Source organism: Atta colombica, unplaced genomic scaffold, assembly GCF_001594045.1.
Source record: "Atta colombica isolate Treedump-2 unplaced genomic scaffold, Acol1.0 scaffold112, whole genome shotgun sequence".
Classification (NCBI taxonomy): Eukaryota; Metazoa; Arthropoda; class Insecta; order Hymenoptera; family Formicidae; genus Atta; species Atta colombica.
The window spans coordinates 85504-97937 of NW_017259198.1; the positions used below are offsets into that span (position 1 = coordinate 85504).

The window sequence follows — 12434 nt, forward strand, 5'->3', positions numbered from 1 at the left end:
ACCGAACGTGTGCTTCAAATTTCTAAATTCGCGACAATTAATTAAAGCGGCGTCTGCACGAGATTTTAAAGCGTAAAACTTGAATTTTAATAAATTAAAAATAAAACCTGAGCTATATAATAAATTGATCAATTACAGTTGAATAAAATTGATTATGATTGGATAATTTTTAAGGCTTAGGGTTTGAGTTTTGCGTCTTAAAATCTCATTGTATGCACCGCTTGAGGTGAAATTGATGCTAGAATTTGTGCCACGATAAAATGCGAGTTGAAAATCGATAAGTACGTGCCGTCGTTGCGGTTGGACTGATTTTTTTTTTCGATGACTTTTAGAATGCGTTCTATTTCGATAGGTGGAGTTCGACAAGAAAGATTCGTTTTTTTCCGAGGATTCGTGAAAAGCTGGATTATATAGAGATCGTCGGACGCGCGTTTTGGATGCCAGTGAAAAATGAAATCGCGACCATCTTGACGCCGAACGTAATTCGGCCTCGCTAGCGCTCAGCAGCGTCAGTGGTATTCGCAATCACGTCGCAGTAGCGAATTTCCGTGCGACGCGCATGCGCGCCGTTTTCCTGTTTTTCCTTCTCGCTCGCTCCAAGTTGCGGGCCGCGGCTCGTAGCCTCGTCGCCTCATCGCTGCCTCATACGTCTGCGCCCTCGAACGGCTGAACGGCAGTTAACGGTGGCCGAACCGAGAAGGCGTTGAGCTGCGCCATTGTTGAAAAGGGCAGCGCACGAGGCGGACGCCGGGCCTGGACTCTCCACGCTGCTTTACACTTTTCACCGACTCCATTGCTGTGATATTAGATTGTTTTATATCTCCCTTATTAGGTGAGTGAGTACGTATATAAATTCCCGCGTGATATAGGCGAGACGCGTCTGGTCGACGGGAAATCAGCGTCGAGAATGCGGGGACGACACGACATGACACGACATGGCGTGGCGGGGCGGGTCCGTGGAATGGCGAGTGTTTTCGTCGCGATTTTATCTCTCGCGATCCATTATCATCGTTCGTGGCGATGTTCGAAAACGGAGATAAACTGATCTCTCATCCGCGTGTAAGTGGCGTTTGCGATCTCATTTGCTATTGTCCAGGCGCGACGCACGAAATCGCGAGGAATTCGGTCGGAGCACGAGTGCGCGCGAGCGCGAAGCGGATCGATCGGCCGTTGCTTTTCCGCCGCGAGCTTTCCACTCGCCGCCATTTTGTCCCGGGTCCGACCTCGCCGACCGCCATATTGGCGTTCCACGTCTCCGGCTCTCGCGGTTTCCTCTCCTCTCTTCGCGAGGAGTGAGCGGTTCGCGTCGCTGCAAGATGGTTCCTCTGCTCTCATTCTTTCTGTCCCGCTTTTTTTTTTCTCTTGTGCCGTATCTCAACGCGCGCTTGATATATGGTCTGGAAAAAAATTGTCAACTTGTTTTTGTTTCTTGCGCATGCACTCGGCAATGCCTGATGTAACGCGTTCTCTCTCTCTCTCGCGCGCGCGCGCGCAAGATAACAATATAAATAGATTACGCAATCGCGCAAGCGAGGAACAACTCGCATCTTTTTTGCTCTTTCACTCCTTTTTTTTGCTCCCTGCGCAGCAGTCAGCACCTCGCGACTGCGTAGTGCACTCGCTCCAGTCTTCTTGCTGCGTGTGCGGTAACCTCACCTCACCCTCCGTCGTTCCCCACCAACATCGCTCGCGAGCCGCGTGATCGATTTTCCGTATTTATTGCGCGCCGCTAATGTAAATCGCGCTGACGTAAATCGGGTTAGACCAGTCCTGGTTTCGCTCGTTGTCGCTTCGGCCGGCGACGCGACGTGATAACGAAAACATCGTGATAAAAATATGCGATTCGATCGCGAATTGGTTTGGTCACTTGTAATGAGCAAGTTTTTCGTCATCGCCAATCATCGATAACGTCGTACCGTCTTCAGGTAATCACATGTTTTTTTTTCTGTTCTTGGTATTCGTTTTCGATTGGATTGTTCTGGTAATTGCGTAACGTTACATTCTCTATCGATATCATTTAAAAAATCGCCACACATTTGAAGGTTCCGTATATACACTGCTAGTATTGAAAATCTGTGCACGAGTGAGCTCTTGATTTTCAGTACTGATAAATGTATATGGTCCTAATAAAAGAAACAGTGGGATAACTACCTCCGAGAGGGGCGAGGGGGTCTAGTGGTGGCGGTGGTACCCGCAGCAGCCGCCCCTGAGTCCCAGGAGTCTCCGCGCGATCGTTGTGCAAGCGGTACGCGCAGCCCGGACGTCGCGAGTGCGCGTGCGCGGTGCTTGCGCGTCCTCCTGCATCATCCCCACCAGGCAGTCCATTACCGTTACCAGACACGCACAAAGGAAAAGGCTAGAAGAGCGATTCGACCGACGCATCGCTCATACGGCCATTTTGGAAGCTTCGCCGCTTCGTTACGGAGCTTTTGCCTCCGTCGTCCTCCCGCGAGGGTCGCGTGCGAAGAGAGAGATAGAGGGAGTGAGAGCGAGACGGGAGAGGACGGTCGGATTGGTACGAAAGTCGAGAGACGTACTTTACCGGGTACGTCGTTCGGCTCGATGTGCGCGATAATAATCGGTCGCGGGAGGACGAGATAGCGTCGGGTCGCTCGGTCGATCGATACGGTACGATTAGGAGAAATAGTGCGAGAGAGAGGAAGAGAGAGGACGACTCGGCAGGTTCCGCACTCTTATGTTATCTGATTTTACGTTTGTGGATACGATATGTCATTTTTCACGCTTGTTTTCTCATCTATGCAGAAACGAGGAAACGAAGCCAGAACTACCATGGAGGACGACCAGCAGTTCTGTCTCAGGTGGAACAACCACCAAAGTACGCTCATACAAAACTTCGACACACTCCTTGAAAGCGGGACGCTGGTCGACTGCACCCTGGCGGCGGAGGGGAAGACTCTCAAGGCCCACAAAGTAGTCCTCTCCGCGTGCAGTCCATACTTTGAGGTGAGCAAAATATTCTGTTATTTATTACTATTTAATCTTACAGTCTTTTCCTATCTTCCTAGAGATATTCTGAAGCGATTCTCTTTTTTTCAAGATACTAGATCTTGTAGGTCTTTTCTTATCTCCTTAATATTTTCTTTAAATTGATATAATTGAGCAAAATTCTTTTCTCTTTTGCATTGTAATAATAAATTTATTGATTATTATTGCGAATATTTGAAAGTAGAGATATGATTAATATAGCAACGATATTTTAGCAACGTGCGATAATTTAGCAACGTTGATACAATTTTAATGATTTTCAATTATTTGTTAATGGAAATGCGAATTATAATTGGAAGAATTTTGATTCAAAAGAATAATTATGAACGTTACAAATTATATTAATAATTGTGCTGGATGAAGCTTTCCCCCTTTTATTTCTTTGTTCATTTGGCTCGGGTTAGATCAATACGAAATGTTGGGAGGGAGTGAGATAGATTGTTGAGAAGCAAGGGGGGGGGTGGGAGGAAGGGGATCTCAAGTTGAAACAAGATGGCCGTGCTTGTTGAACGTTGCCTGGGCAGAAGTGTAGGAGGTGAAGTGGGGGAGAGTGGGGAGCAAAAGCCTGAAGCCCCCTCCTAGGTCCTCTTGATCAATACAAGGAAAGCAAGATGGCTGATTTCCAGGGCACTTGCCCTGGGATTTTACCCTAATATGGGTGGGGATGCAAGAGTGGCTGTTGCAATAATTGAATGCTGCTCTATGAAAATTAATATGCTCGAATTGTATGTGCCTGTCTGTAGATGTTAGCTCGTACCAGATGCGGCACTTTGCATTTTTAGCTGTAATATAGGATATATGAGAGATCAATATTTTAATGCTGCTAAATAAATACTTGTGTTTATGCCACGTAATCTACGAATAATGTTTAAACTTGTAGAAAGTAAATATTAAATATAATATCTACATTAAATAGAAATTAGGAAAATAAATTATTATATATTTGTAACTCTACTATTGTACTCGTTTGTCTGAAAAAGATTATGTATTTTTGTGTTACAGTGCCTCCTCAGCGAACACTATGACAAGCATCCAGTGTTTATACTCAAAGATGTTAAATTCAAAGAACTTAAGGCAATGATGGACTATATGTACAGAGGGGAAGTAAATATTTCCCAAGACCAACTGGCAGCACTCCTCAAAGCCGCCGAGTCTCTGCAAATTAAGGGCCTTTCGGAAAGTAAAACTGCTGGCAGTAGTAAGACGGAGTCCAGGCCACAGAAAACCGTCTCACAACCAACAGCACCGTCGTTAGACATTCCACACGCGTCTTCCGGTCTGACGATAGAAAAGAACAAAGTTCCTAGGCAGAGTTTGGCGCAAAGTTCCGTGGGGGATATACCAGAGGATACGGCTAGTCCTCAAGTGTCGAAAGGGTTGTCCTCGAGGTAAGTCTTGGATGGAGAATAATTTCATTATGTTGTTTAGATGTGAATGTAATCTATTCGTTTCAAAAATATTGCTAATTTTTATGTTTTTTTTTTGTTCCTACAGGGAAGGTTCACAAAGTCCAACATCAAGAAAAAGAAAAAGGTTTCGAAGAAGAAGTTTAACCGAAGATAGTACGATAGAAAATCAGGATGCATCGAATTCCAGCGACATGCCTCAGCAAATGGGTGTACCGGCGCTTGGTATCGCACCAGTGGCAGACGAAAAAGTACACGCAGACCCAACAGACTCTCTCGGCAGGTCAGCTTTAATGACGCAGTTGACGAAGCCTGCCGATGAGATGTTACAGGTAAAATTGTTCTACGAACAATTTCTTCCGTTCTCTCCTTTTTTTGGAGGGGAGGGGGTGTGCCAACGTTCTAATAGAGGCTGTCGTTAAAAGCGCTGTTTCTTTCGCTTCGTTGGTAAAGAAAAATCGTTCTCTATTCTACTGCTTTGGTTTTTACCTTTTCCTTACCGCTGCAGTGTGGAAACGGTTCGAGACAATTTTCTTTTTTACGGATTATGTTTTGTTTCATAGAGATTCTTTTAAGATTTCTAATGCGTTTTTAATATTCTATAGCTGCCACTCGAAAAACCCGAGCCAAATGATAATCTCATCGAGCCAAAGTCTGAATACCTAGATGACGCTGAGGAGGGTGTCGAAGACCTAACGCTGGATGAAGATATGAATGATCTTAATGACATAGAACAGGACAACAATCGAGCTGGACCGTCCCATGACCCCGCCCAACACCCCGGTAAGTTTCAAATAATGTATTCGTTATTTATAATTTATTTTTTTTTTATCGTAGCGAAACGCAGGGTTTTTTTCTCACTTAGAGGCAATGTGAATTGTAATATATGCATTTAAACTTGCGCATCGCTAAGTAGCGTTGCGCATGTAAAAATATGAAGTATACGTAGCGAGTAATTGCATTTTGTATAAAATTATATGCTCTGAGAAAGAGTCAACGACATTAGCGAATCTTCGATCCAAAAAGTTTATTTGGATCGAAGCAGAGCTTGACGTCTTGTACGATTGGATAGTGATTCTTGAACGGAAATCTCGATATTGCTGGATCGCGATAATTAGTTGTTTCTCTCTTGATCGCAATTAGGAAGGGCTTGTGTACGTTGAACGAATTAGTTTTGGTGTCGCGAAATCGTTTCGTTGTTTTGTTTGTTATCTATTAAAACGGGACGTGTAATAAATTGGCCGACACTAGCTTGGGTTTCCTCGTTGCAGGTGGGGGGGCGGGAGCGCGGTCTCGGTCGAGAGGGAATTTCGGTATTGGTGACGATGGTGATCGTAATGGTGGCGGTGGTGCCCCATGGGCTTCCCATTTCCTCGAATGTAATAAAGTGCCAAACATGAGACGGCCGCGCCCGGACGCTGACGTAGCCGCGTTGCTTAAATCACTGGCGAACAAGCAGGGCAGAAAGTATAGCTTAGACTCGGTTAAAATGTCCCTGGAGGCAATATTGCAACAGGGGGTTAGCACCACTCAGGCATCCGAGATGTACGGCATTAATCGCTCAACGTTGCAGTTCTATTTGAAAAAGTTGAACGTCGTCAGGAGGAGATGGAAACACCAACCTTCTAGTCCAATCTTCACCCCGGTCCAGCCTAGACGGACTTAGTGTGCAACACGCGCGAATATTGTAGCATTCTATGCACCGTTCTTTTAGCGTCGAGCCCAATCAATGGCGGTCATTAACATTAATAATTACTATATAGTTTGTTTGAAACAGACTGATCTAAACTCTTAAATCACTTAAAGATCGAATATAATTCTTATAACATGCACATTGCTGAGACTTTCTTCTGTTTGCATGTTAACATTACATTTACCCGGGAATTGAAATTCCGACAAGAATCACTTCTAAACTAGTCAAATTTAATGGTAATTCTGTAATACACACGTGCAATTTCGAAGTACGACAAGTTGATGTACAAAGTTATTTGAACTTTAAATAGTCTGAATCTATCAGTATTATTTGTCTATATTTCTTGAATGTGTTACATGTAAACTATTTAAGCCAAATTACTTAAAATTTGTGTGACTTCTGTACGTATGTATGTGAGCATGACGATCTGCGGGGCGGATGTGTTATGATATTTCACGTAACTTGCCAAATATTACTTGCTGTAACGAGTTATGAATATAGAAGAATATTGTATAATATAAATGTATTTTAAGCACTCCCACTGTATAAGGGAAATGTGTGACTTTTCAATTGTGAAACCCTGGGTTTTGCTGCGTTATTTCTTGGTCAGTATTACATATGTACTCCTATATTTTTGTTCCCCTTTAAAAGAGTTTATGAATAAAGTACCTTCTTCGTTCCTAGAATAATGTTTTTATTATTACTTTCATCTGACATGTTAATTGCGTAAATCACTCGAAATTTTCAAACAAGGATTTTTCTGAGACTTGCAACTTGATATTAATTGAACAGTTTTAATTCAATTATAAATTGAGTCAAAGTAGCTTTCAGTTTTATAGCGATATCTTTACTCACGATTTATCTTGTAAATTTTTAATTAATGATATACAACGTCGTATCATGCAAAGAGTAAATATTTAATAAAATATTTATATTGAGATTTATCGGACGATAATTTATTTTAGCAGGTATGGGCTCATGGCATGTTACCGGTGACCGAAGTAATGCGGGGGGTGTTGTGGGCTCCGTGGCAGCTCCCGGAACGGGAGATGAGGTTTTCCTCGCAGCTCAGGAGGCCGCACAGGCTCATCGCGACTCACAAGGTAGGCTCAGTGGCTTCATGTTTCATCTGCCTCTTGCCCCCCGTAACAATAGACACTCGCATAATTTGTTCTAAATCTAATTTAGAATCCGAGTTATTTGCATCACTGATAAAATGCAAATTTTAAACAAATTTATGGCCATGTAGAATAGAAACGCGCGTACTCGCGTTTGAATGGACTCGAGAATATGGAAAATTTTTAAGATAGAAATAAGATATCTTTTTCTAATGTGACAAACCGACAATGGCTCATTCACAAGCGCGAGTACGTTGATAAAAGTTTCGATGACGTATTGACATAATTGCGCGCGTAATTGTATGTGTCTATTGCGCAGGCGGGGCGGAGCTTCTTTTTCTTTCGTTGTTGATAACGTGGTTCAACCTAGATTCCGGTGCGTTCAAGTGTAGCACGGTCTCTGAAAGAGCTTTTTATTTTCTATCGGAGCATGTAGAGCTTTCTGTTAAGAATTCTTAAGTTCTTTCTCTTTGTCTTTTTATCTTTTTCCTTTCTTAACGTAGTGTCGCGACAAGTGAGACTTGACGTAAGACGAGCCGCACATGCGTTCGCGCGTGCCTTTTTTCCTATCGTACAACATTCCGTTTTCCATAATTTGGTTCTCGACATTTGTTCTCTGTCGTCTCGTCTTCGTTAGCCTCGCAATGCGCGACTCTACGGCCTCTCTCTCCTCCGAAAGGAGTTACGACATCGCGAGGACAGCCCGCAGGGAGAACACGAGACCTCAATATCTCGTGTCAATTTCGCGCGTAAAAAATCTACAAAGAACGATTACAGTTAGTTATACTTTATCCGCGACGATAGTTACATGCGGTTTCATATAACAGTAGTTACAGTAAATTGTAGATAGAAGTAACATCGCGGAATTTTCTAGTATTATTTTTACGTAAATAAAGTATACTCAATGTTGATGAAATAACATATAGAAAGAGATAATCAAGATAGGTGGTGAGAATCGAGAGATCATAGAATCTTTTACTATATATTGTACCTTGTTGAACGAAGTCTAAAGCATGGACTATCGATTATTTTTTAAGCTTATCGATTTTCTTTCAGATACAACGAGACGTTTTTATTAATCAAGCACCGTGTTATTGATAATTAATGTCAGTAAGAATAATTAAAAATAGTTATAAACGGAATCGCGCATCATCGATAACTGGAAACATGTAGGTATAAAGATCAATGAGTATAAGGATTGAGTAGGATGTCTCTCTCGATAGTCTCTCTATCTTTGAAACGGGTTCGTTTCGTTCACGTTCATGAATTTTTCCACCAAGTTGAATAATGCATTGCGTGATAAATTCAACGATAGGAATTTCGACACGCGATTGTTTTTTATATGAAATGACATACTTGTTTTGATGCGGAAACACATATGAAACATAATTCGCTATTTTATAGTCTGATTTCATTCGCGGAAGTCGTGGCTCAGCGATTAAATAACGAAGGAAATTTCGGGACGTATCCGGTTGTTCCCCTGTTGCTATGGGAAATTGAAGCTGGAGCAACGTGAGAGCTGCTTCTCGGTGGGTAAGAATATAACGGGGCTTGTGCGATCGAGCGAGCGTGAGCCAGCAATCTCGCCTTGGCTCTCTAATCGGCGTTACGTGCCTTTCATGAAATTTGATACTACGATATATATTGTAGTATTGTAGGTGACGTTGAGCACCTTCGACAATGATCATTTTACGCTGATTCTCGGCATAACTCGGAAGTAATCGTTTCATAACTTGGGCAGTTATCCGACTCTAGTGTGACATCACTCGAATTTCTAAGCGATTAGAAATTGCGTCGTTAAAACATTATTTTTCCTCCTTCCGTTATTATATTCAATGGTTACATTTGCGTGCGATTTTCAATCTGCGGAGAACATTGACGAGCTACTTTCAGTAAGATCGATGCTGATCGATGCTCTTTGGATTATGTAAATTTTTATCCCTCTTGAGACTCTGTATCGATATAATTTTTTAAGCTATTTCTTTTTTCCATTTTTTATGCGTTCTCATAGTCATCTAATTATTACTAGATGACTCATTACTTTATGTGTCATATTTAATTGAATGTATGCAAAACGGATTTAATTATTTGAAGACCGAGTGAATCTTTCAAATTAATTTTTTTTCAGACCTCTCGTAGCGGACACGAGAAATCTAGCTAATCATGTTGTGTAGTATAACAGGCATGTATACTTAATGCCCGGTCGAGGCATTCCCACGAACGCTCACCTGACCTTGGGGCCACGTGAAACTTGGAACGAACGCGCGTGGTAGGGAAGATTTCTATCGAAAAAGACAAAAGAGACGACAAGAAGCGAACTTTCTGGTGACGAAAGATATGCGTACATTCTTCTATCGCGGTGTCAATTATTTGCAAAAGATGTCGTTTCGAAATTCGCAGTCATAAAGAATAACGAAAAATCACTTTATCATTTCACGATAGATTTTACGTCAATTTGCAATAAAATCAAGGTCAAGCGATTATAGTTTTTGAGGAAACTTTGGTAGAAACAGCTATATTACATATATAATACGTAACATTTAACGTGATTACAGTTTAACAGTTACGTTTATCGTGAGCCGGCGAGTGAAAAATTGAGATTATGAAGAGATAAATTTTCTGTTGTTTAACGAGAATGCGTTAACGAAGATAAGACTAAATAAATTGAACTATCTGTTTACTGATGACCCAGATTTATCGCGAATTCATGTATAAGTGCGTTGAATTGTTATATCAAGGCGATTATATATATTACGTAACAACAAAACGGAAAGACTACTGTACAATTTCTCAGCAGTACGATAGGTTACGATAGTTTCATCAGTTTTACCATAACGAAGCTAATAACAAATTATATCACAAGTATCTAACTTTATTAGGCATATGTAATAAATATTTTTAATAGATTAATTTCAACAAAAATTCGGAACGAAGTTTCGGCTAATTCCTTTTCCGTTCGCTCATGAGGAAGGTAATAAGAAATTTTTGTCGGTTATTTCGGTTGGTTGGCAATGCAAGTTTCTTGCCGAGACGACGGAGACCAGCTTGCTTGCATCTGCTAATGTATGATGACAGCTGCACACTGAGCAGCTGATGCAGCCGGATACCGGTCGCCCCAGATGGCTGAGCCGGAAATCGTCCGCCCGGCGTGCCGTATCTTTCGTGATCGGGATCCCTTTACAAATCGAAATATAAAATTATCGCGTTTATACGCGATGCGATAACAATTCACTATAGAGGGACAATAAAATTCAATTTCCCTTTAATTTTTAGAACAGTCGTTATTATGAAAGAAATGAACATGAAGGGATAATCTTTGAAGGAGAGACATATTGAGAGAGAAGAATAGCGTAAAAAAAACCAAACGTTAATATATTTATTAGTTTAGATGAAGAGGTAGGAAGGTTTTTTAGGCATTTAGATCGGTTTTTTCGTTAGCTTTTAAGGTACATGATCGCCCTAATGCGGTGATCCAACGTGGGAATCAAGGTAATTTCGGAGAGAGAGGAGCGGCCTCTCTGTCAATGCTAGCGTTGCTAAATCTCGAATTCGTACTCGCGATCGCGCGGTTCCTGACGTGTTACTCGATGACGGTGATTCTTTTCGCGATGTCCTTACGCGCCAGGTGCCCGTGGAATCGCGAGAGTTATCATTTGTTAAGCTCGTTACGGTAGACGAATATTGCGTTCTGCCTCCATTTTTCTTTGTATATGCTATGTCAGAGTGTGTCATGTGTCGCGCGCGATACACTTTCAAAAGAAAGATTGGACAGATGCTCGCATTGATAGCGAAGGTCGTTTTTTTTTTCAACGTCAGAGACTTGTTGCCTTGAATCTAGTTTTTCGTACCGTTCGAGGAAGAGGGGCTGACATTTAAAATCGCACTTCAAGCCATCGCGATCGAGATCCTTCGTTTAGGCTCCTCTGCTCCACGGAAAACGCGTCTCTCCGTTTTTTTTTCTTTAAATTTTGGAATTTCAACATTAAAAGCTCTCTCACATATTTTGTTATCGCTTCTTGCATTTCATGTATTTTCACGCACGTTTGTTGGTCTAAAAGTTTTCGTTTGTTCCATGACGAGACGCCGAGTTCGCGACCCTAGGACCGGAGTTGCGCCACGTTGTTCGCAGCGCGTAGATCTCTCTTTTTTCTTTTTTTTTTATTTTTTTTATTTCTCTCGTGAATATTTTCTGTCGCGGAAACACGCGAAAGCGTTCCGGCGACGAGAGAAAGGGTAAAGGTAAACGCGTTCACGCTTGTCCGAAGAAACGATCACCGAAGATTCGAGTTATCTTCGGCTGTTTCTTCTGGCAACAGTGAAATGATTGCGTTTACCTCTGCCAATCCGGGACGAGAGTCACCCTCAGATCCCAGATAATAAAAAGCCCATTGTAGCCGTGACGTGTTTTTTTTGTTGGTGCGAGAATGAACCGGTACATGTACATTTAACGAGAGCGCGGTGTGTTAAATCATGAACAGAAGTCGAATTGAGCAAGAAACAACTTGCCTGAGAATCGCGTGAGAGGACATATGATACATCCTGTATTCTCGTTTATCGCGGATTGGAACAACCGAGTGAGTTGATATATGGCCAGTCGTGTGCGCGAACTCTTATAGTATAATTCTCTGCTCTCTATACCATTATCGTCCAGGGTGATGTCTCGCGTTTTCCTCTTTCCTCTCTTTCCATTGTGCACGACGAAGAAGCGCAGGGAGCACGGACACCCTCGCTTTTCTGCCTGCCTCTTCCTCCTACCCTTGTCTTATTTATCTTGCCTATCTCTTTTTTTCTTCCTCTTCTCTTTCTTCTCGAAATTCGCGCTTTTCATACGGCTGGTCGTAAGTCGCGAAACCGGCTGGCCGAAAATCCGCCTCTCGCTCGCGATTCGATCGATCTCGCTTTTCTCAAAAGAGGGATCGGCGAGGTTCATCGGCGTCTTGTAATGTTCCTCTCACGCATCGCGTACATTCACACGTTATGCGTACTTACATTCACGTTGGGTTGCGGCTCTCTATAAAAACGCGGTCCAAAAGAAACGAACAAAAAAAGCACGTTCCACATCAAGATCTTGGTCGCGCAAGCGCGCGCGCACCAGGATATGCAGTACGATATAACGATGTGTGAACAATTTATATATTATATATTCATATAATAATTTTTTTTGTCCATTCCGTGTATGCGTACACTCGATAGTTTTTAACCCATTTGTGC

General features: G+C 42.3%; 1 protein-coding gene across 1 annotated transcript in view; it reads left to right on the top strand.

The window, feature by feature from the left end:
* Positions 1-626: 626 nt before the first annotated feature.
* Positions 627-12434, top strand: part of LOC108693977 (protein jim lovell-like) — a 40339-nt gene continuing 28531 nt past the window's right edge. Inside the window, exons 1-6 of the mRNA XM_018203223.1 lie at positions 627-832; positions 2764-2964; positions 4009-4394; positions 4501-4744; positions 5018-5195; positions 7074-7208. Of these exons, the coding sequence (XP_018058712.1) occupies positions 2791-2964; positions 4009-4394; positions 4501-4744; positions 5018-5195; positions 7074-7208 (1117 nt within the window). The 5' untranslated portion in view covers positions 627-832; positions 2764-2790. The remainder of the gene's footprint in view (positions 833-2763; positions 2965-4008; positions 4395-4500; positions 4745-5017; positions 5196-7073; positions 7209-12434) is intronic.